The sequence below is a fragment of the Panthera leo genome, chromosome C2 (assembly GCF_018350215.1).
Source record: "Panthera leo isolate Ple1 chromosome C2, P.leo_Ple1_pat1.1, whole genome shotgun sequence".
Lineage (NCBI taxonomy): Eukaryota > Metazoa > Chordata > Mammalia > Carnivora > Felidae > Panthera > Panthera leo.
Genome location: NC_056687.1, coordinates 131,693,643 through 131,719,409, shown reverse-complemented (window position 1 = coordinate 131,719,409; position 25,767 = coordinate 131,693,643). Strand labels below are relative to the sequence as shown.

The following is a 25,767-nucleotide window of genomic DNA, read 5'->3' as shown; positions in this document are numbered from 1 at the left end:
GGGCAGCAGAGAATCTATTGCTACAGAGATCAAGGGACTAAAAACTAGTCATGATGAATTAAAAAATGCTATAAGTGAGGTGCAAAATAAAATGGAGGCAGCCACAGTGCGGGTTGAAGAGGCAGAGGGGAGATTGGGTGAATTAGAAGATAAAATTTTGGAAAAAGAGGAAGCTGAGAAAAAGAGAAAAAAAAATCCAGGAGTATGAGGGGAGAAATAGAGAACTAAGTGACGCAATCAAATGGAACAATATCCGTATCATAGGAATTCCAGAAGAAGAAGAGAGAGAGGGGGGCTGAAGTTGTACTTGAACAAATCATAGCTGAGAACTTCCCTGATCTGGGGAGGGAAACAGGCATTGAAATCCAAGAGGCACAGAGAACTCCCTTCAGACGTAACTTGAATCGATCTTCTGCACGACATATCATAATGAAACTGGCAAAATACAGGGATAAAGAGAGAGTTCAGAAAGCAGCTAGGGATAAACGGGCCTTAACATACAAAGGTAGACACATAAGGGTAGTAGCAGACCTATCTACTGAAACTTGGCAAGCGAGAAAGGAATGGCAGAAAATCTTCAATGTGATGAACAGGGAAAATATGCAGCCAAGAATCCTTTACCCAGAAAACCTGTCATCCAGAATAGAAGGAGAGATCAAGGTTTTCCCAAACAAAAACTGAAGGAATTCATCACCACTAAACCAGCCCTATCAGAGATCCTAAGGGGGACTCTGTGAGTGAAATGTTGCAAGGACCACAAAGTACCAGAAACACCACTACAAGTATGTATGAATGAAACCTACAGATATCACACTCTAAACCCATATCTTTCTATAATAACACTGAATGTAAATGGACTAAATGTTCCAACCAAAAGACACAGGGTATCAGAATGGATAAAAACACAAGACCCATCTATTTGTGTCTACAAGAGACTCCTTTTAGACCTGAGGACACCTTCAGATTGAAAGTGAGGGGATGGAGAACTATCATGCTACTGGAAGTCAAAAGAAAGCTGGAGTAGCCATACTTAGATCAGACAAACTAGACTTTAAATTAAAGGCTGTAACAAGAGATGAAGAAGGGCATTATATAATAATTACAGGGTCTATCCATCAGGAAGAGCTAACAATTATAAATGTCTATGCACTGAATTCAGAAGCCCCCAAATATATAAAACAGTCACAAACATAAGCAACCTTATTGGTAAGACTGTGGTAATTGCAGACTTTAATACTGCATTTACAACAATGGATAGATCATCTAGCCAGACTGACCGAACAATGGGTCCACATGCAAACTAGGATGCTCTATTCTATAGAATGTGCTAGAGTATGACTTTTAAAATGTCATCTCTTCAATTAAATAGTTCGGAGTTGGATCACAATAAGTTGTGTTACATCCAGTGGAATAAAATTTGGGATTTTACATTACCGTTCTTTTCCTATTTTCACCAAAATACAATTCTCTAATATTGTAATTAAGTTATACTCCTCTTGGAGAATTTAACAGACAAATATTTAGACTTAAAAATAAAACAGAAAATGTAGAATACAATCTTTGGCTTTGGTATGTGGTGAAGAGAAGTAATTTTTCACATAAATTCTGGTAATCCTAGTTATAAAGTAAATTCTAAACTCATCTTCTTTGCTCTCTTAGCCTATAAACTCTGTGAGCGTATAGACTATTTGTTTAAAAATCTTTCTAAGCATCTGGAACAATGACACCTCCCTGTTGGTGATCTCAAATTACTTATTGATTGATGAAGGTAATCTGGGCTGCTATCAGCCAAACAGCCCAACAGCTGGCACTCAGCAGGACTGGATAATTCTTGTCCCCTCTCAGTTTACTGACTGAATTGACTCGCTCAATTGATTATCCTAGCACCATGGCGATACTGCTCTATTGGTGGTCCTAACTACCCACGAAAAACTTTCAGTTTGGCCTGGTAAGGATAATAGCCCACAACATCTGCCTGTTTTCAATGAGTTCCTGCTGGAATGTTTGTGTAAATACTGGGGAAAATGCGAGATTCCAGAATTTTCTGAAAATTGGAAAAGTAGGAATGACCATATGGGGCTAGAAGGCTTACCAGGCATCCAAGAGGACAAAGAGGGAATGGGTGGCAGGTACAGTCCTCAGTGTTCCCCGGTGTACTTATTTTCTTGTGGTAGAACCCATTACAAACGTCTGCCTTCTCCCATAAGTAGGGAGAGTAAAAATCTACCGACCCTCAAGTATAGACTTAACATAAACCCCAGGAAAGAAGAACAAAAGTTAAGAGAGAGGAGGGTAGTAGCAAGAAGGGGTATGTCCAGACCCAGGATGAGAATTGTCAGAAACAAAGTCATGTAACCCTTGCTTCCCTTGGCTATGCCTTCTATGGTGAGCGCTTGCTTCCCCACACACACATTCACCTTAGGTCCCCACTCTCTACTGACAATGCAGAGCACAGGAGGAAAAGAAATCACGTGTAAGCCATTTGTAATGTTTTCCTGTTGATGCTTTCAAATGGATTGGACTTCTCTTGTCAATTTTTGGTGGGGGCGGGCAGTGGGCAGTGAGTAAATATGTAATAGACAGTTACCTTTTTAAGGAGAAATATTCAAAATTGTTCTGTTTTCTGGCTTTTAGGGAGTTCCTGGATTTGACAGCACAATAGAAGGACCCAAGGGCTTGAAAGGAGAACGTGGAAGACAAGTAATTATGTGGGCATTTGAGAGTAACCTTGTTAGGATGTGACCTACTTGATACAGAAAGAATATTTTTAGGAGCAGAAATATGTTTTCCTCCTCCTTATCTGCTACTCAAGGACTCCAGAAACGCACTCTTGTTCTTCTGAATTTGGGGTGATGGGCTTCACCAAGCCCTACCCTTGAGGTCTTCATTTATGAATGCAAATGTCTAAGTTCTAACTTAAAATGTAGGGCTAGCTGATAGGAAGAACTAATCAATGAGTTGTTAGCCTTCTCAGGGTCCAGAAGTCACATACCCTAAGAAGACATCCTATTACTCATAGTTCCTGATACAAAGGAAAAGATCTAGTAGATCTATACAGCCCATACTCTCAAGACAAGTCTCTTGGGATTAATCTCATGAAACCTCAGAGATCATAATTGGATCATCTTGCCTTATTTCTCAGACTTTTAAAAATAATTCTCTGGAAAATGTGTTTCTCTGGATCTTCTTGATGAGAAAGTTTCCTTGGTGACTTCACTTGGGAGGAGAAGTCTGATAGGGTGGAAAGAACTTTACTTTGGGGAGGGGCCCAGGTCCTGTTTCAGTACTCTGTGCCTTACCAGCTCTGTGGCCTTGGGCCACTTTGTGTAAACCTCAATTTTCTCATCTACAAACTAGGATCAACAGCCTACTGATGATGTAACCTGCCACATCATAAACCAGCGTGTGCTATTTGCCGTTTTTACTAAGTGATAAAGGTTAAGTCTCACACATCTCCTTATAAACTCATAATTTCTCCTTCATTTTCTCTTTTGGGAAGACTTAGGAGTATTGTGAGGTTTTTTTCACCTAAGGATGTTAATCTACAAAGGTTGACAAAACAGAATACGAAGTCCAAAGGTAGAAATCCAAACCAACTTGACACATGGCATGCTTCAGTTAGCCACTCTGTGGCAACAGAGTGAGGATCGTTTGATTTAAATACTCGATAACTTATACCCCAAACACAAGTTATACAGTGGTGATGAACAGACGAAGCCATGCATTAGCATTTTGGCCTGTAGTTCCTCATTACCCACATAGACATATGGTTTATAACCAGTGGGAGCACTCCAAAGGGAGGATAACTCTCTAGTTGGTGTGTACCCATCCACCCTCCCTGGAGCACAAGCTGATGTTGAAGAAGAAGTGTGTCAGGGCTGTGTAATTATTGTAACCCATCTGTCTATTCATTTGACAGGGTAGAAGAGGCTGGCCAGGCCCCCCTGGAACACCAGGCTCCAGAAGAAAGACAGTAAGAGCCGTTCTAGCCAAGGAGACCCACTGCTCCGGTAGCCTATACTGTGATAAAAATGGCTGATTGTGGGTAGTGGGGCGCACGACCGTGGGGAAACTTGGGAAACCTCTGAGAACAGAGCTGGCAAAGCGCTTGTGGAAAGCCCCCGAAGCTGAGGCAGGAAGGTGCTGGCTGCGGGGGAAAATTACCAATCAGGAGAAAAGGCTGAGGCAAAGAGAGCGAGAAAGCAGCCCGCTAGGGGAAGGGTGGTGAAAGTTTGGCCTACTCACTCTGCTAGCTGAGGGTGCCAGTGATGTCATTTTAAGTCCAAAACTCTATTCCTCTGCTGAATTTTATGGCTCGTTAGGAAAGTGAGTCCTGGCATAAGTCCTCTGTCTTTACTTCCATACTCTGTGCCTTGTAAAGATGTGTGTTCCAAGACACAAAAATATTTCTTTGGTGGAGTAAAATAGCTCTATGAACTTCTCAGAAAAATACAATGCATAATAAATACAGTATGCTAAACTGGTTTTTATTTGTGCTCAATTTTAAAACCTGTGTGTGTATGTATATGCATATATATGTGTATATATGTGTGTGTGTGTGTGTGTGTATATACACACACACACACACACACACACACACACATATGTAGTATTAACTGAGATATAGCCAATATATAACCTATTAGTCAGGTGTATAACATGATTTGATATGTATATGTGGTTGTGAAATAATCACTACCTTAAGTCTGGTTAACATTTATCACCATATGGTGTTACCAGTTTTTCCTTGTGCTGAAAACTTTTAAGATCGATCTACTCTCTTGGCGGCTTTCAAATATACAATGCAGTATTATTAACTGCAGTCCCCCATGTTGTACATTATATCCTTATGACTTATTTATAAACGGAAGTTTATACCTTTTGACCCACTTTACCCATTTCATCCACCCACCACCCCTTAATTCTGGCAACTGCCAATCTGTTTGCTGTGTCTAAGAGTTAAGTTTTTGGAGTTTTTTTGTTTTTTTTGTTTTGTTTTTTTTCTGTTTTTGCTTTTTTAAGACTCCACATATTACCAGGACTGTATGGTATTTGTCTTTTTCTAACTTATTTCATCTAGTATAATGCCTTACAGGGTCCATCCATATTGTCACAAATGGCAACTCTCCTTTTTTTTTTTTTTTTTTTTGGTTGAATAAAAGATTCCATTTTGTATATATACCACATTTTCTGTATCCATCAATGGACCACTTAGGTTGCCTCCATGTCTTGGCTATTGTAAGTAATGTGGTGAACTCAGGGATGCAGATATCCTTTTTAGTTAGTGTTTGCATTTCCTTTGGATATATACCCAGAAGTGGAATTGCTGGATCATAAGGTAGCTCTAAGTTTAATTTTTTGAGGAACTTGCATACTATCTAAATACTAAGAATGAAATTGCCGATTTAACATTTTGGGGTCTTTTTTACTTATTTTGGTTGGTTGTATTTTTTTCAGTGAGTACTTTTTAAAAAAAGATTCTGTGCCTGACTTCTTGAAAGAGCACAGAAATTATAAATGAAAATTTTTATCCAATAAGAAGAGATAACTTCAATAAAATACACTTAAATGCCTGGACTGGGTTCTAAATTAGACTTGTCTTTTTTCTTTTGCAGCATTTCCTTTCCATTCTTAGTTATCTAGCTTTCTCCAATTCCTTCCACCTTCGTTCTCAATTATCTGTGCTATTTATCGAACACAAATAAGAACTGGTTTGATACATTGCATTTATTATGCATTGCAGTTTTTGAGCAGAAGTTCATAGAACTAGCTATTGTACTTCATCAAGAAAATATTTTTGTAGCTTGAAACACACTCCTGTTCTTCGCCAGGCAGAGCAAATGGAAGTGAAAATAGAAGTTACATTTAAAATGTGCAGAATTTGGTTGCTGGGAAAGTACTTTACTGCTGTGTTAATGCACCTACAGATAAAGAAATACATTTGCTATTCATTTCCCTTTCTAAAAGGGTGTAGCCAGCTTATATACCCTGGAAAAATATTTTGAACTTAAAGAATATCATCCAAGATTTCCTGGCATGGGAAATGAACTTTTATTGTTTTATAGACAGTATAGTCTCACTAGAGGCTAACATAGAATCACCATATATTATTTAAACTGCATAGCTCCTGAGAAATATGGCCCCGTCTTGGGTTATAGATTCAGCAATGTCATTCAGGAGTAAAATTAGGACTTCCAACTAAAGATAGCAAAGTCAAGGTGGGTTTTTTTTACTATTCCGTTTTGTGCAACTTACCAAAAACAGCACAACTTAAAAAGAGATTAACAAAGAATGACCACAACTTCAAGCCACACGTGATGGCAAATATTGGCCAATTCTTTTTAAGTCTAGATCCTGATGAGGGGAGGCTTTGCAAAGCTGATAAGCTGAAGCAGGGATCAGGTTTCTCTGAAAGTAGCTTCCAGGTTTTGAGAAGATTAAGGAATATACATAGAAGCAGTGTAGCAGAGGAGGCAGAAATCATGGGAAACTGAAGCATATTTCATTTTTATTTTTTTAATATGAAATTTATTGTAAAATTGGTTTCCATACAACACCCAGTGCTCATCCCAACGGGTGCCCTCCTCAGTACCCATCACCCAGTTTCCCCTCCCTCCCACCCCCCATCAACCCTCAGTGTGTTCTCAGCTTTTAATAGTAACATAAGCATATTTCATCTATAACCAGCAGTCTGGGCCATGGAGGCTATAAAGACTGAAGAAATGGTGACTATAACAATACAGAGAAGGTATGATTTGAGGGGTTTTATGTGAGCTCCATGAGTCTCTTAAATGCCCACATTTGAAGGAAAAGGGTAGCCATGAGGTAGAAGAAATACTTCATGATGAGAAAGGGTTTGATTCGACATCCCTATATCAAAGCTACTGACCCAGGTTCAGCTACACCACATACAGGTGTTCAGTAAATAGGTGGCCCTTATCAAAAGTGATTAATAATCAAAAATATTAATGATCTTCATTATGAAATGATTATAAATTAAGACCTACGCATAGTAAGAAGAGGAAAATTACATGAGCAAAGGACAAACAAACCTCATTAGAAGAGGAACTATTCAAGGGAAAGGTAGAACACCTCTGGCAAATAGTTCTCTAAAGTTTAAAAAAAACTAAGGCAATATGATTACTCTAAAAAAGCCTAAAGAACTGACAGGATGATGGAAAGTGAAGAAAGTAAGCTGCTAGTGTTTGGGGAGCAATGAAAGTCTAAGATAGGTTATAAGCAACAAACAAATTAGAATAAATAAGATTGAATACAGTTGGGCATATGGTAATCAGGAAGCCACAGAAGCTGTGATAGAGGTAGACAGCGGAGAGCCAACAGTGAGGAGTAATATAATTTGTATTACTAAGTTAAACAGATGAATGTAAAAAATATTCAGAAGTATAATAAAAAGAATTTTTTTGTAAAACGGCTCAAATATGGAGGTATTTGAAAGGCATACTCTGACTCAGAAAAAAAAAATGGATACAAAAACAGGAACACTGAGCTACATCTTAGTGAAATTGCCAAACTGCTTATGTAAAGAAAGAATCAGGAGAATTTCCAAGCAGGAAAAATAGAAAACTCAGTTTGTCTTCAGCCTTCTTCACAACATTTGGGGCCAAGAGGGAGAGCAGTAGAATAGCTATAGAGTTCTTTTTTTTTTTTTTTTTTCCAACACTTATTCATTTTTGAGAGACAGAGTGTGAGTGGGGGAGGGGAAAAGAGAGAGAGAGAGACAGACACAGAATCTGAAGCAGGCTCCAGGCTCTGAGCTGTCAGCACAGAGCCCAACGCAGGGTTCGAACTCAGACTGTGAGATCATGGCCTGAGCTGAAGTTGGACGCTTAACCAACTGAGCCACCCAGGTGTCCCATAGAATAGCTACAGAGTTCTGAAGGAAATCCAGGGGTCCAAGATTTTTATGCCCACCCAAGTTGGCCTGTGAACATACAAGTAATTAACATGATAAAGCCTTTAAAACTACAAGTAGCATAGCCCCCATTTATTTTGTTTTTCTATTAAATTCAAGTAAAATTAAATGTAAGATTTTAATTCTAGAATAGCATAAATACCATGATCCCTCTTTAATCAAAAGTACTACTATTTAGAACTCTGTAAATGCATAAAAAGATGTAAGGAGGGGCAACTGGCTCAATCAGTTAAGTGTCCAACTTCAGCTCAGGTCATGATCTCGTGGTTCATGGTTTGAGCCCCATGTCAGGCTCTGTGTTGACAGCTCGGAGCCTGGAGCCGGCTTCGGATTCTGTGTCTCCCTCTTTTTCTGCCCCTCTCCTGCTCGCGATCTGACTCTGTCTCTCAAAAACGAATAAACATTAAAAAAAAATTTTTTTTAAGATGTAAGCAATCATGATTACCAAATGTTAATAATAGTCATATCTAGGTGGAGGATTTGGGATGACTTAAATTTTTATTCTTTTTTTCCGCATTTGAATATTTACATATCTGTAGGTATCATTTTTGTAACAGTAAAGTCATTATCATCCTTTCAGAAGGAAGAAAAATCTATACCACTGACTGAAGAATTCTAAAATGTAGGTAGATAGCAAGCATTGAGGACTTCTCAGTGCAACAGGATTCTGCTGAACTGAGAAGTGATTGGAGGATGGTCAGGGGTAGAGTGTGGCATGCTGGGAAATAACAGCACTTGACCAAATCTGGCCTTGATTCATGTGACAAACATTTACTGAACACCTACAACGTACCAACAACTCCACTAACCACTAGAGCAACAAAATCAAATAAGACATAATCCTTGCTCTCAAGGAACCTAGAATCATGTTATGGATTCTATAGATGGTGTCTCAACCTACTGTTGACATTGGACCAGACGATTCTTTGTTGTGGCAGCTATTTTGTGCACTGTAGGATGTTTAGTATTATCCCTGGCCACTAGGTGCCCGTAGGACCCCTAACTTGTGACAGTGAAGACCGTCTCCAGACATTGCCAAATGTTCCCAGAGAAGGGGGTTTGCTAAATCCCCATGTTGCGGTTTGAAACCACTATTGTAGAGGGGGACAGACCTGCAGTTAAGCTGTAACTGGTGCTCTGCCAGCAGTCTGTAACGGATTGGATTGGGGTAGGGGTCCGGAGTAGGATCAGGGCCAGAAAGCCACAGTGCTGGGGGCAGGGAGGCAGGAATGGGAGACTGGCTCTTTCTGAGCCCAGATCTACTGAGAATTAGAACAGATTCTTGTGCCATGGATAATAAGAAGCAACTGTAGCCTCAGACTAAAACATGGCCTTCAGTCCTATTCCATCTAGAGGGCTGTTACGCTTTGCCCTTTTCATTTCTCTTGGCACTTCTGTAGAGGCAGCTTGAAGTGCCCCCAGGCAGTCATTCATCATTGTGAATGAGTGTTTGCCACTAATGTTCAGTATTAATGTGATATTTCGCCATTAAAAATGCCCTGATTTTTTTCCCCGGGGATTGTGTCTCAAATCAGTCCATATCTATCAGAGAAAGTGGGCTCGGCTAAACTACCAAAGCCAGGCTAGGTGGGACCAACAAGACTGAGTATCCTGTTCTGGGTCTTCTTACTCCCAGGATGTCTTTGGGGATATTTTCTTTCTTGCTGTGTTCATTCACTTTTCCTTTCACAGGTAAGTTCGGCTGTCTGGATGTGTTACTACATAACGGCAAGCCCATGGGCCAACATTAAGACATTTTGGGATTTAATCTTCCCCATTTAAAACATTAAAAATTTTAAAGCAAAATTGTGGAATTACCTCCCCTATTTCCTTGTTTTCTTTTTTTAAAAAAATTTTTTAATATAAAATTTATTGTCCAATTGGTTTCCATGTAACACCCAGTGCTCATCACCCATCCTCCCCTCCCTCCCATCCCCCATCAACCCTCAGTTTATTCTCAGTTTTCAAGAGTCTCTTAGCGTTTGGCTCTCTCCCTCTCTAACTTTTTTTTTTCCTTCCCCTCCCCCATGGTCTTCTGTTAAGTTTCTCAGGATCCACATAAGAGTGAAACCATATGGTGTCTTTCTCTGTATGACTTATTTCACTTAGCATCACACTCGCCAGTTCCATCCACGTTGCTACAAAGGGCCATATTTCGTTCTTTCTCATTGCCCTGTAGTACTCCATTGTGTATATAAACCACAACTTCTTTATCCATTCATCAGGTGATGGACATTTAGGCTCTTTCCATAATTTGGCTATTGTTGAGAGTGCTGCTATAAACATTGGGGTTACAAGTGCCCCTATGCATCAGTACTCCTGTATCCCTTGGGTAAATTCCTAGCAGTGCTATTGCTGGGTCATAGGGTAGGTCTATTTTTAATTTTCTGAGGAACCTCCACACTGTTTTCCAGAGTGGCTGCACCAGTTTGCATTCCCACCAACAGTGCAAGAGGGTTCCCGTTTCTCCACATCCTCTCCAGCATCTACAGTCTCCTGATTTGTTCATTTTAGCCACTCTGACTGGTGTGAGGTGGTATCTGAGTGTGGTTTTGATTTGTATTTCCCTGATGAGGAGTGACATTGAGCATCTTTTCATGTGCCTGTTGGCCATCCGGATGTCTTCTTTAGAGAAGTGTCTATTCATGTTTTCTGCCCATTTCTTCACTGGATTATTTGTGTTTGTTTATTTTTGAGAGAGACAGAGAGTACAAGTGGGAGAGGGGCAGAGAAAGAGGGAGGGAGGGAGGGATACACAGAACTGGAAGCAGGATCCAGGCTCTGAGCTATCAGCACAGAGCCCGACGTGGGGCTCAAACTGACGAACCGTGAGATCATGACCTGAGCTGAAGTCGGATGCTCACCCATCTGAGCCACCCAGGTGCCCCCCCCTTTTTTTTTTTTCAGTCTCTCACACCTACCCAACGCATCTCAAACCCATGACTTCCATTTAAAGTCTAAATCCCAGGGGTGCCTGGGTGACCCAGTCAGTTAGGTGTCCGACTTCACCCCAGGTCATAATCTCGCAGTTGGTCGGTTCGAGCCCCACATAGGGCTCTGTGCTGACAGCTCAGAGCCTGGAGCCTGCTTTGGATTCCATGTCTCCCTCTCTCTCTGCCCCTCGCCTACTCGCATTCTATCTCTCTCTGTCTCTCAAAAATAAAATGTTAAAAATTTTTTAAATAAAATTTAAATCCCAAATAGCCACTAATGAAAGTGCTAGATGATTACTTCTAGAGATGTTTCCATGATGTGCATGAATGGTAGATTAAAATCTTTATCCTCTGTCAGGCTTCTAAACTCCTGCCTAGGACCAGAAGTCATTTTTGCTTACTACTACTCACCCCAGTGCCTCTAAGGAGCAGGAGCTCAATGTTGAGATGACTAATTTTAATCAAGCTCTTTCAAAGTTGAACCTTAAAGACACAGACACCAAATGTTTATTGATGTTATTTCAAACACTGTGACCATGGACCAGAGAAAAATTTTTGGATGTAAAGTCCTGTTTCATATCCCTTAAATCATATAGGATGCTCTTTATTTTGACTGAATGTAGGTTCAAGTTGTGCCTGCCACACCCAGATCTATCCACTTATAGCCCAAATCTGGCCATGTACATTTCCTGCTTTAAGAGAGCCAGTAGTTTCTGCTAAATGGAGTATGAACCCTTCAGTTAAGTAACCCTACTACTCCCCTCTCTTCTGACACCTTTGTCCTAGAAATGCCACCATTAAATACACTTCCTATTTTCCTGCCTCTACTTCATTACTTAGAAAGTAATACCCTTCACTAGAAAGAGTTGTTTCATTTTCTTCTGTGAAACTCCTATACCTTCTGTGAAACTCAGATCAAAAATATCTTCTAGGGCACGTGGCTGGCTTAGTCAGTAGAGCATGTGACTCTTTAATATTAGGGTCATGAATTTAAGCCTCACATTAGTATAGAGATTACTTACAGAAACTTAAAATCTTCTTCAGGGCGCCTGGGTGACTCATTTGGCTAAGCATCCAACTTTGGCTCAGGTCATGATCTCGCAGTCTGAGTTAGAGCCCCGGGTTGAACTCTGTGCTGACAGCTCAGAGCCTGGAGCCTGCTTTGGATTCTGTGTCTCCCTTTCTCTCTGCCCCTCCCCCACTCGTACACTGTCTCTCTCTCTCTCCAAAATAAACATTAAGAAATTTTTAATTACAAAAAAATCTTGTAGGAATATTTTCCTAATCTGACAAACTGGATATAATTGCTTTCTTCGAAACCCATATTTCCATCTTCCCCTTTCTTATGGCATTTGCCATACTATACGTTGTAAATATTGTAATATTTATCTCTTCACCCCCCCCCCCCCAAATCCAAAGTATGAGCATCCTCTGAGGTCACAAACTGTGTGTGTGTGTGTGTAATCTTTATGGTTCCCATTCAATATGCTTTGTGGGTAGTAGATGATTGGTAGATATTTTTATGAATGAGACTGAAGTGCATTAAACCAGATCAGATAAACTCTTGTACTAAAGGAGTGGAGAGAACTTCTTTTCCTCCTGATGGAGAGGATTTAGACTCTCCTCTCAACATGACTCATTAGAGTTTTAAAGAAATGGGTCTCCATTTCTCCAAATATACACAGTCTGTTTCCTAGATAACAATAGAAGTTAACTGAAGTGTGATTGAAAGAATTTAAAGTCTGGCCTCACATTGAATTTTGATCTGAATCTCTCAAGTTTCCATCAAGAAAATGTCTGATATTTACTGAATTTTGCAAATCTTGGTGTCAATTTTGCTGTAACTTTGAGAGATCATAAGTTAGACAATAAAATGTCTCTGTGTGATTTACAGATCTATAATATGTTGATCTGAAATATACCCAGACCCTAATCTTATATATGAGAGTATTAGGAAAATTTCACTTGATTGTGTAGCGGTATTATTTTAATTTAATTTCATTAGCATACTGAATTGAGAATTTTTGAATGCTTGGGATGATTCTTTAATTTTTAACAGGTAAGCATATTGTTTGGCTTTTTTGGGTAAAGGGGTATAAAATTAGTCTGGCTATCTTTAGATTCTGAAATTATAATAAAGTTCATGGAGTCAGTTCTCCCAGCTTTTTCTCTGGCTTCCTGCCTTTTGGCCACTACACTCTTGATTTTTGGGTTGTTAGTACTTTGGAAAAGTGAAAAGAAATTAAATTTGAATCAATCAATTTTGGAGCTTGTGACCAGTTCTAGTAATAGTTTAGGGGAGGGCAGATTATTGACCACAATCTGTTCTAAGTATGTACAGATTTCAGTTGTCTATTATTTTTTATTACCTATTGCCCTAGGATAAGAATTCAAAGTTGGCAGGATGCCTGGGTGGCTCAGTCTGTTGAGTGTCTGACTCTTGATTTCGGCTCAGGTCATGATCCCAGGGTCATGGGATCGAGTCCTGTGTCGGGCTCCACACTGAGCATGGAGCCTGCTTAATACTGTCTCTCTCTCTGCCCGTTTCCCCCACTGCTCCCATGTGCATGCTCTCACTCTCTCTCTCAAAAAAAAAAAAATTAAAAATGAAATTCAGAGTTGGCAACATTTTACTGTCATGGTGCAGTGGATAATTAAATGTTTTAAGCAATATGTGAGAACTTAAAAAAAAAAATGCCTTAGCGTGTTCATTACTAATTTAAATTAAATATAGAAAGCATTTTTTTTTTCAGAGTTAATGGTATCTACCTTTTGTCCTACTTTAGGGAGCTCATGGCCGAAGGGGACATACAGGCCCACAGGTACAGTGATTTTTTTTTTTCTTAACTCCAAATGATAAGGGTTCTGTGTCCAGTCAAGGAGTAATAAAGGCTCTGGGAAATCTCTTTCAAGACTAAAGTTCTTTCACTTTTTGATGATATCGGTTTTGGAATAAAATACTAGAAAACTTTTAGGCTACAATTTCAAAAACTCAAATCTTAAGATGAAAATTTGACCATTCTAATCAAAGATTGTAAAAATCAATGATAAGACACTAGTTGGGCCAATTACTGTTAAATTTAACTTTGTTCAGGTATCAAGTACAAACTAGTAACTCAGTTGAGTAATCTTTCCTTTAGATTTTTGTTCGGTTGACTCTGGAATCTTACAATTTATATAAACCCTTTTTAAAATGAGAGTACTGTGAAACTCTAATACAAATTGGACATTCTGAGTGTTTTGTTCAAAACACTTGACCATACCAAATATCATATCCTATCTTCTTTATACGTGTTAGTGATGTATTATACATGTCATCTATAAGATTTATGAAAAATAAATTATGACTTGGAATTTATAAAATTCAAGAAAAACACATTCTCAGGTTGAAAATACAATGAGGATAAACAATAAATCCACTCTCAGTCACATCATGGTAAAACTCTGGAATGCTAAAGAAAACATCTTAAACACTACCAGAGAGAAAAGGCATTTTATCCAAGGGTAACAAATTATATTGCAGCAGACTTGTATTCAGCAATAAAATATTCAAGAAAGCAAAGTAATATTTTACAGGTGCAGAAGAAAAATAGCTGTTAATCTAGAATTCCATACCTAGCTAAACTATGAATAAATATATAGACATTTTCAGATGAAGACTAAGAGAGTTTACCATCCACAGACATCACTCCATTCCACACACACATTTCAAGGTTAGACTTCAACAAAAAGGAGAGCAAAACCAGAATAATGGCATGAAAAGAATGAAATGAAGCTGGGGAAAGTGTTGAGAAATTTCCTCTTTCTGAGATCTAGGAAAAAGCATTAATTAGCAGGGGACCTCTAATCACATCTCATTGTGTAACAATTGAGGCATAAATTTAGGCTATTTCAATAGTTGACTAAATTAAGCCTTTTAATCCTTTTTTTTTTTTTTTTTTTGGAACTCTTATCTTTGGCAGAGTTCAAGAGCAATGTGAAGATAATGCTTAACTTTGATTCATAGATATTTAATCTATTTGAATATAAATATAATGTTGTAAGATTTCCAGAGACTTATTAAGAAAATGTGAAGTAAATTGTGAATTTTTTCAGGCCAAATGCCCAAGTTAGATATATTGGAAATGTTACAGAAAAAAAAGGAGTATGTAAGTGTGCATATGTATAAAGACTGAAAGCAAATGTACCAACATAGTAGCCTTGGTTATCTCTGCTTTATAAGATTATAGAAAAATTTTATTTCTTTATTTGTATTCTCCCTTATTTTTCATATTTTTTCCAAAGATCCTGCACTGTATTGTGATTGAAAATATACAATGTTGTACATGAAGAAAGAAGACAAAATTCTCAGGAAACAGTGTTAACAGGTTGATTTCTCTCTCACCACAGGGGAAAACAGGCATCCCAGGCCCAGATGGACTTGAAGGCTCATGGGGACTTAAGGGCCCTCAGGTACATATCAGTACTAAACAGAATGTGACAACATGAAGAATCTGGAGATTTGATGGAATTCATCAAACCTCTTTGCAGAATTACAGATGCTTAAAGTGTTTTCAAAGTAATAAAGTAAGGAAGCGACACAGTCTTGACTTGACCAGCATTTAGTCTCCTTTATTTTGTGCCTCAAGAGGTGAAAGGAGAATGAACATGCTGGATAGGGTCCCTGTGCAATAACTCCAAGCTAGCTGGGATGTTCTAGGGAGACCTTAAGCCAAAGAAAATGTTGAGCCTCAAACTGGGAATTTTGGTCCATGTAGCACAGTAAGAGCTCAGTGTTACATATTTGGACTCCTGTGTTGTAGAAAAGTTGGCTCTACTCTAGGAAAGAATTGTTCCAAATACAGCTGAAGTCTTCAGGGTGTTCTATAGCATGGCACTCAGCCTGTCTTTCTTGTTCACTTCCCCCAGAGAGCTGCCTCCAGCACTTTTTCCTTTCTGAGGAAGAGCCCATGGTTGGCTCTTACACTGATCACATGAGGGGAAAGGAAGCATGTGCCAAAATGTAGCCTGAAATAATACTGAAAAGGGAAAGGAAGTCCTAGAAAATGCTGAGATGAAAGAAAAGAGGTCAGAGTATAGAAAGTTAGAACGTATTTTTTCTCAAACTTGGCTTTGAAATCTTGAGAAATAATTTTGCTGTTTGGCAAATGCAGAGCAAGCAATGGTTCTATAATTTTTCAAGGTTTTAATCCACATAGTTTTAAAAAATTAACAATTGTATGTTGGCACCATGGTGCATGAAAGTTGGGCAAAATATCCTTAGACATCAGATGAAAAATTTTGTCCACATTTTTACCAAGACTTGAGAGCGGTAAACAATCTGCCCCCTTGGACCTCTATCTCTTTTGAGCTTGATTGCTTTTTTCTGTTTTTCTTGCCAACTGAGGAAAGTTCACTTGTCTTATCTTGAAGTGAGAAATATTTGCCACTGGGGTTGTGGGGAAGCATTTCAATAGATTGGCTGGCTTTATTTCATGCTAAACAAGTAATAAAACAACATCCCTTCTTCTACTCTTTCTTCATAACAAAATTTAAAAGGAGATGGAAAAGCCAAACACAGCATGAAGGTTTATCTGCCTAATGTATGGAAGCCATGATTAACAGGCAATATAATATTTTACAAGTAGAAAGATCCAAATTTCACCTTACCACATGCTGTATCTTACGACCAGTCTTCAGTGTGATTATTGAATTGAAATTTATTTTAATGTTTCATTGTCAGATTACATAATTAAGGATTATTTTCTTTATCACATAAGAAATATATGCATTTGGAGTCTAAAGACGCTTAGGATAATCAGAAAGCAATACTGAAATATTCAACCGTTGAGTATTTATTCAGTTGACTGTAAATGCCCAACTGCCGAAATTGCAGATTGGACCCTTGTATACATGGACAGAGGGGACACTTACAGATCAAGACAGAGCCAAGGGCATGGGTAGAGTTCTCTTTCCAGTTTCTGTCCACGTGACTGACTTATCATGTCCATATTTAATATTCAAGTTATTATTCAAGTGTTCTCTTTTAGAAAACAAATAATGCTTTAATTCTCTATATGTAGGGTCCCAGAGGAGAGACTGGTATGAAAGGAGAAAAAGGAGGTCTGGGAATTAAAGGTCCTCAGGTATGTAATGAGAGAAAGGGACTACACCTGGCTTTGATCTTGGCTTTAATGTGGATGTCCTTGCAGTGTCTTTTCTTCAGAAGGAGCTATTCATTGCCTGTGAACCAGCAAAGGTTTGACTTCCGCGTTCAGTGTGGTGGCCACATCGCATTGCGTTCCCTACCTTGCCGGATGGGCTGTCATTCTGTCAGACCCAGAGGTGGAGATGGCTTCTAGCCCTCTTTGCCTCAGCAGCTCAGCGGTTACTTTGAGGTTAAGAATTCCTCCTCAGTAGAAATGGGGTCATGCCACTCCTCTGATCTCAATCGTTAGGGGCTTCCCATTGCATCCAGGATACAACCTACTTCAGTGATCCTCAACCTAGACTCACGTCCTAATCTCCTGGGAAGATTATAAAACACTCCACCACCTGGAACCCTCTTCACATCATTTAAATCAGAATCTCTGGAGGTAAGGACAGGGTACCGGTAACTTTGAATTCTCCCCAGGTGATTCTAACAGACACACCCTGTGATGGGACTGACTTTCCCACATCACTTCTCCAACTTCAAAGTGCCTAAGAATCACCTGGACAACTTTTTAAACTGCAGATACAGATCGGAAGGTCTGGGGTGGGGCCCGAGATTCTACACTTCCAATGAACTCCCAGGTGATACCGATGCTGCTGGTTCCCAGACCACACTTTGAGTAGAAAGGCCCTACCTGATCTGGCCATTGCCTAACTGCTATTATAGTATATATGTGTTTAGCTTGTTGTCTCCTCTTGTAGACTTTAATCTCTCTGAGGGCCAGAATTTTGTCTTGCGTATATCCCAGAGCCTAAAACAACAGGGCTGCCACACAGTAGATCTCAACATGTATTTATATAATGAATCAATTAGTAAATGAATGAATGAGACACAGTTGGGACTTGCACTTGGATAATGGGATAAAGGGAATGCGTTACTTTGTGTCCATTAGGCAATGGTCCAACACGTACGTGGATGTGTTCATCATCAAAATAGTTAAGCTATTTGCATAAACCTATATCTCATGACACAGTATTTTAAAGCATATGAATAACTACTCGTGAGGATATTTGTTCCCAATTTTGATGAATGTGCTCCTTCAAACAGCATGAAAACTTTAAAATTTCATTGTAGGACTAAATTGATGAAAAGTATTTTGCATTCACATCCTTGAATCGTTAAAAACGCTGCCACCACCAATTGGGATTTAAAAAAAAAAAGCAAATGCCAAGGGAAATGTATATCAGGTGATTATCTCACCTGTTTATATAAAATATTAAAATGTAGATGTGTTAAATCCAAAGAGCTTGGTAATTCCCTTCTCTACAATCCAAAATTGTATCCAAGTGGCTGTTACTCAAATAAGCTATTCCATTTGCCCTATAGTGTACTTCTCTGAGTGAGTCCCCTTTAATCTTGCTTTGGCAAGATTGATCATAGTTATAAATCATTCAACCTCTTGGCATTGCCAGCATTAGTCAAAAGGCACCACTTCTCTCTACCTCTTCCATTTATCTGGCTAGAAATCATGGCTTGCTTTCTTTGCTTGCTTTTCTTGAAATACCCTTGTCAACACAGTGAAAGTGCTATTTCAAAGATGTGTAGAATTTTCTATATTCAGGACATGATGGATGAGACTTCAAAATTGTTGTTTCCAAAGGAAAACCACGGGAGACCAAACCAATCATATATACAAGAGAGTGTTATTCTTTATGGGCTCTATAAATCCACTGACACGGGCTTCATACAGCACACACGAACGAGCCATTTAGGTGGAATAACGGGAGTGTTTTTTAATTGCAGGCCTTAAGGCTTTTCTTAGGACATACATTTGGAAAAAAGGATGTGAGTTGTGTTGACAGTGTTCTGAAGACCTATTAATTCATGCAGTGTTGGGGAATTCTGCATAAATCAAAATGTGCTAATCCAACCAAGTATATGGCTATGATATGAAAGAAGTACAGTCTCTGGCATAAGAAAAAAGACACAACCTTGAAAAGAATGGCATTTTCTTTCATACCTTCCTTCTCGTCTGGTTTACCCTGGGGTACCACACTAACATAACCAATGCCTAGAAGAGGAAAGGAAAATCAGACACCAATCCTAATTCTAGTTAGTGTTGGAATTACTCTGTTTGTTTGTTTTTAGCGAAATAATCACTAATGTCAGGCAATACCCAGAAAAATTGGAATTATTCCATGTCAATTTGGGATATAAAGTAGAATTTCTGTTGTCATCTTTACCAAGCGTAGCATAGTGGTTAGGGGCACAGTGTCTGGAGCCAGGGTGCCTAAGTTTGATTGCCAGATTTGTACTTTCCTATCTATCTTTGTGGCTTTGGGTAATTTGTTTAACCTCTCTATGCCTCAATTCTCTCTGCTGCAGAATAAGGATAGTAATAGTATCTACTGCATCAGGTGGAAATTAAATGGTTTAATATACGTAGGTTCTCAGAACAGTGCCTGCGGTGTAGTAAGCACTATGTAAATGTTTAATACTACTGCATTGCATCAGTATTATCTAATTTAGCAGGGACATTTTATGCTCAAAGTATGCAAGGAGTCTCCAGTGTAAGAAAGGCCGTGGTAATACTAACACTAATAATCTGTACTGCAGTGATTGCATTTCATCATTCCGCATAATCTAGGTTCAATGATCCATCAACTACTCCTTTTCCTCAAATATTTACTGAGGGCTTCCTGTGTGCGTGTTCTGTAGTAAGATAAAAGTGCACGCTCCCAATCTCATAAAGGAGACCGATACAAACGAATAGTTGAGATGTGATGTACTAAATGCTAATGTAGAATTACACCTCAGGTAGAATGGTGGGACAAAGGATGGCTTTAGAGCAGAAGAGTGGTTTCGCTTTTGCAGGATAAGGAGGTGTTTTCCAGTGACCAAGGGAGAGGCAGGCATCTGGGAAAAGGAGCCAGAAAATCTAAAAAGAGATATCAAAGTGAGTTTGGGGAACGATAAATGATCCAGTATGGATGGAGTGTAGGAGGCATGAAGGATTAGAAGTTGAGTTAGAGGCTATGTCCTAGATTAGCACTGTCAAGATCAACACCTCAGGTGTCTCGGGTTTGTTCTTGCATTAGCCCACCAGCGAGGGCTGGCCTCTTGTTTTTTGATTTTCTCAGAATTAGCTCATATCTGACTCTTAAAGATGCTGAGCATTTAGTCTCCTTGAGTAGTTTTTGCTCACCCTGATATTTACCGGTTGTCCTTGTAGGCAAGGTTTTGCCCCCAAGAAAATAATAAGTGACAGGATTCCTTTTAAGCATGAGAAGAGCCTGCATCTCTTGTCCCTGCCCAGCCACATCCCATCCAAAGTCGAGGTGTCCTTGGCACTGTAGCAGCCATTAATCCCCAAATCCTAGTGCTATCCTTTCTGATCAGATACATCTAAGGACAATTTTTAAAACATTTAAACTCTAAACATCTCCTTTATATCATCACTTAACACCTGTATTAAGCAGTTGCGATTGCAGAAGACTCTGTCACAGAGTCTGAACACAAGCAAAAGACCCCCAGCCCAAGTCCCCATATTGCAGGGTAGATCTGGCCCCAGCCTCCTGCATCAAGTTTGAAGATTCACATTTTTAAAACTCCAATCTCAGCTGATGCATGAATAGTAGAGTTGGGGAATCCTGTCCCCAAACAGTCTTCAAAACAGCAGGCAGAGTAGCTAGGAGTTCAGAGTCAAAATGAAGTCCAGTTCCCATCTCACCCTCTTATTAACAGTGATCTGGGGTTAAATATATTGAGAATTTATTTTTTATCGGTAAACAATGGTATCAATAATATGTATCTCACTGTGTTGTTGTAAGGATTGAGAAAGTCTGGATAGTGTAAACATATACCTCTTAGCACAGTGCTTTGCACAAAATACTCGATAAAAGGTTGCCATTGCCACAAAGCCGATGGAGATTTGATCTCTAGCTGGTGTCCTTTTCCTTTAAATGCCCTAAGCTTCTTTTATATTCCATAGCTGCTCTTGGCCTCAAATCAAGGTAACTTTTTGGCTCTTTGATATCCTGGGGTTGCAGGGAATTTTTCACCTTTCCTTTAAAAACATGGTGCCCTATACAACCAGCAGTATTTGAATAGGTAACCTATCTGGATAACCATTCAATGAAGCTTGAGGCCTATTCAAGCAATCACAAATGCCAGTCTGGTATTTTGTGTGGTCCTGCATAGGAAACAGGATCAGGTTCTCTGATGTTCTGATGACCAGGCTCTGTCTGCATCCATCCATATCCCTCTGTCCCTCCATTTGCCCATCCATCCCATTTTGGAGGGCTTTCAAACAAGGTAATCTCTCACTGTGCTCGTGTGTGCTCAAAGTGACTACACATGAAGTAATCTCCCTGAAATTATTTCATCTCTTAGAGCTCATTATGTCTGAAAGAAGCACAGAAAGTGAACTCCTAGGCCAGACTTCCAATTTATGCCTTTGGTCAAGGATAATTGAAATCTTTTCACTTCCTCGTCCTGTGAGGTACACAAACATTTCATACGGAAAATGAAGTTAAACACATTATTTCATCCCTCTTGGGGGATTTTCCTGGAGAGGTGAATGGATAGATGAATGAATGGGTGGATTGAGAGGTTCTAAGTACTCTACTAAGTACCTAGGTACTGTACTAAGTACCTAGAGACAAAATTCCAGAGATATGAAGTCAATAGGGTATACTCCTTCAAGGAATGTACAGGCTAGTATCTAGTGGATGAGAGAAAGAAATGAATGAAGAACTACATACAGAGTAAAGGAATCTGTGAGACCCAGTGTAGCCAGGGGGTTCAGGTATTCTTGAAACAGTGATGCTAAAAATAAGATTTTCAGAACAGGGAGATTGTACCTCTCTCCAGATGGAAAAATGGACCAGCTAAGGGAAGAACTTGCACAAGTGCGGAGATATAAAACAAGAAGTATTTGGTGACTTCAGATGGTTTAAGCATAAACATACAGTGATTGAAGTAGTCACAGATGACAATGGAGACATGCAGTCCCAACGTTTTGGGGGATTTTGTGTATTAATAAGTAAAGACCATAAACTTTATTCTGAGAGCTATTCAGAATTTCAGAAAAAGTGGCAGCATTAGCCTGACATTTTAAATCCAAAGGAAAAGTCATGAAGAATGGATTAGAGAGAGGCCAGGCTGCAGTCAGGGAATCCAGGAATTTAGACAGAATGCAGGAAGGCCTGAAGGTAGATGATAGCAATAGGAACAGAAGAGAGATGTATACAGAAAGGCATAGAATCTGTAGGACTTATACTTGATAGGTTTTGAGAGATAAGCTAAGGGAGGGGTCTATGATGATTCCTAGTTTCCACTTTGGGCTTCCTTAATAAAGAGAATGAACCCAAGTATGACTTGCAGTAAATCTAATTATCTTTGGTAATCAGTTCCAATAGACATTTTAACTTAGGGGTTTGGCGTTTAGTTGAGTGGTCTGAACTGGAGATTCAAATATTTAGGGGTTATTTTGTAAAGTGATATGTGAATCTATGGGGGAATCACTCAGGAAGAGAGGATTAAATGAGAAAATAAGATCAGAGGAGCCTCAGGGCACATGGAGATTGAAGAGGCCAATGGAGTCTTTGAAGTTTGCTGAGAAGAGGCCAGAGAGGGACCAGGAAGGCCATGGTAACCAGTGTTACAGAACTTAATGGAAAAGTTTCAAAGAATGCATGATCAAAATCAACTAAGGTAAGAACAGAAAAGAACAGAAAACATCCCGTGGATGTCACGGGAGCTAGCTCCATGAAGTGGTAGGACTGAGAGAAGGGAAAGGATTGACAGCTATGGAAAGTGAAATTGAGATTCTTCTTTTAGGATAAATAAGGGAGAGGGAGGAGAAAAAAACAAAGATTGTGGAAAGATTATTATCATCTTCCCTGGTAACCAATATACTATTTAACAGTCTTTCCTATTAGGAAATTTTTTATGTCCAACTTAGTACATCCTTAATTTTTTCAAGATAAAAAAGGTTAATGTCATAATTTTTTGTTTCTGAACAAAATTTGCTAAGTAGCATGCTTACTACACAGATATGGTTTGTTTATTTTTAAATTACAGTAACCATGGCAAAAAAAGAAATTTGAAAATGATTTCCATTCATTGGTGTTGGAATTATTACAAGTACCTATGTAAACATTTTAACTAAAAGAGATTTGTGTTGCCATATGTTTGGATATCCCAAAGGAAAAATTTGATCCCAAGTGTTAGTAACATGGGAAGGCAGTTGGGCTGTGTCTGAATTGGGATTTTTAAATGGTTAGTTCTAAAGCTATTCCAATAAAACATGCTTTCTAGAATGCTACAGAAACTTCTATTATATCAAACAGATTTTCCATATTGACATGTGGTATATTTATCCACCTGTTTAACTTTTGTTACGTTCTTCAATAAGATCTTAAAGATTTCTTATTATATGGGTCTTTATCTTTCTTGTTAAATTCTAAATATTTTAGTTTTTTTTCTTCTAATGGTAAATGGGGATTTATGTACATTTGCTTTTCTAATTTATCAGTAGGGAAGGGAAAACTGTTTCAGAACGTTTATCCGGTACACCTGAACATATCTTGTTATTAATGCTAATTATTTGGGGGGAAGTTTCTTGAACTTTCTATTTGTACAAATTATATTAGTTGCAAATAAATATATGTTTACCTTTAAAAAAATGCTTTCTAGCAAAACAAAGAACCAGACAGAATACAGTTAAAGACAAATGTCATTTGGAATGCCTTCTTTAAATGTTAGACATTTTAGCAACATCTGCTGTAAAAGCAAAACAGTGAGAATGTAAAATCTCTTTGGAAAAGAAGACTCACAAGGAAGCATGATCAGTTAGGCCACATCTGGCATGAATTACTTTATTAATTTTCTTTTATTTACTAGTTTTTATTTGACAGCTGTGATACTTTTTTCCAGAGCAGAAATCAGTAAAGCCATAATTCTTTTCCCATCTGTGGTTCATTTTCCTCTTAGAAGAGACACAGAGGGTTTAAGGGGAAGTTGCTTTATGTTCTGCTGTATTTGCAATCCTTGTTTTGTTTCAGGGGCCTCCAGGACCAGGAGGAGAAGCAGGGAGTCCAGGCCATTTGGGAAGCCAAGGAAATAAAGTAGGTCACATTCTTTAAGCCCACCAAAGTTAAGGTTTTCTCCTCAAAGTAAGTGTGTCTGGTTGTATTAGCCAGAGCCCTTTCAACACAAAGGAGAATATCTTATTGCCCCTACACTCTGGCTTAATTCTTAGAGAGCCAACAACATCTAAGGACGTGGGTGTGGATGACAATGAGGTCAAGGATTCCAGCTCAGCATAATTTCACGAGGGGCTACACCCAATCTTAGCCTGGGGGAACCTCAGGGAAGGAGGACTGTTCTGGGACAGGCCTTCCTTTGACCTTCTCTTTTTCCTTCCCCTCCTCTCTTCTTCTTTATTTGTTTCCTCCCATGCATGTAAACCTTTGCTGAACACCTTTAAAGACAAAGTCACTGTACTGGCATTCTGTTGGACTAGAAAGTCAGTTTCAGGAGAGTCGAGCTCTTTGACTGTTTTGCTCACTGATGCATCCCTAGTACTTTGAACGGTTCCTGGCACATAATTGCTTAGAAAATATTTGCTTAATGAAAGAATTTCTGGGTTGTATAATAAAGATGACATGGAGTCAGTCCCCACAGAATTTAGAATATTTTCAAGACAATAATCTATGACATAAAGTAGTCCAGGATACAGGTCTGAGAATGGAGGTTAAAATATAGTGTTTGTAGAAGTATTTCCAGGCTGGGGAAAGAGGCATCATAGAGGATACAGACTTGGAGCAGAACCCTAGAAGATAATAAAGACTTTGGCAAGCAGAGAGGAGGCATGGAGGGTTTCAGGGAGAAGAAATCACGTGAAGGAAAGCACAGGGTTGGAAAATCCTGGGAAATGGGTATTTGGGGAAGAAGATGATCCTGTCTGGTAGGCACATAAAAGACAAAGTCTGTGGTCACTTGCTTTGTTAAGTAGCAAGTACAGTGCTATTTATAATTTTTTAGTGGAGTGTATGAACACAGCCAGGCTTGGGAGGATTTTGAATAGGACACTCAGTGTAGAAATATTTGGAGCGCTGAGAGATAGGAAGCTAGGAGACTAGTGGGTACGTTTTCATAGTCTCTAAGACAAGCAACAATTGGATGATGTAACAGGGTGAGGACAGGAGGAACTCATCATGATTCTGGAAGACTCTTCTAGTAGGAAACTAAGGTATAAAGAAGAGGGCTGCATGATTTGTGGGCTTCCTGCATGTGTGTAGCACCATCCCAGAAGCAGGAAACTCATGAGAAAGGACAGTGTAGGAGTGAAGGGAACCACTTGGTTTGGGAAATAGAGGAAAGAGTTTATGGCTGGTCAGAGTTGTAGGTCTCAGAGGCATTTGGATTCTTAAAAAGACTCTTAGTGATATCTATTTGTAAGAAGGATGAGGGGAGACAGTCATTAGAAAGGAGGGGAAAGAAACAGAAATGCACACTGGGTGCTGAGAAGAAGAGTTGAAGAAGGAGAGGTCAATTGTATCAGCTAGTGCAGAATAGATAAGGGGAGTGAAGAAGCCATTGCTTCTGGTAGCTAAGATGCTCCAAACAATAGTTTGAAATGTAGCGTTTGAGAGAAGGGGAAAGAAAGGGAGATAGCCTACAAAGAACTGAACAATGTGTTGGAGAGGAAGAAATGGATTCAGGGCTATAAACTACTCTTTGAAGAAGCAAGACTTGGGGGC

At 39.1% G+C, this 25,767-nt stretch overlaps 1 protein-coding gene across 1 annotated transcript in view; it reads left to right on the top strand.

Annotated features, from left to right (window-relative positions):
• The window catches only part of COL6A6 (collagen type VI alpha 6 chain), a 119,321-nt gene that overhangs the window by 36,014 nt on the left and 57,540 nt on the right, over positions 1–25,767 (top strand). The window contains exons 18-23 of the mRNA XM_042903194.1: positions 2,635–2,700; positions 3,920–3,973; positions 13,653–13,688; positions 15,256–15,318; positions 16,929–16,991; positions 24,067–24,129. Of these exons, the coding sequence (XP_042759128.1) occupies positions 2,635–2,700; positions 3,920–3,973; positions 13,653–13,688; positions 15,256–15,318; positions 16,929–16,991; positions 24,067–24,129 (345 nt within the window). The remainder of the gene's footprint in view (positions 1–2,634; positions 2,701–3,919; positions 3,974–13,652; positions 13,689–15,255; positions 15,319–16,928; positions 16,992–24,066; positions 24,130–25,767) is intronic.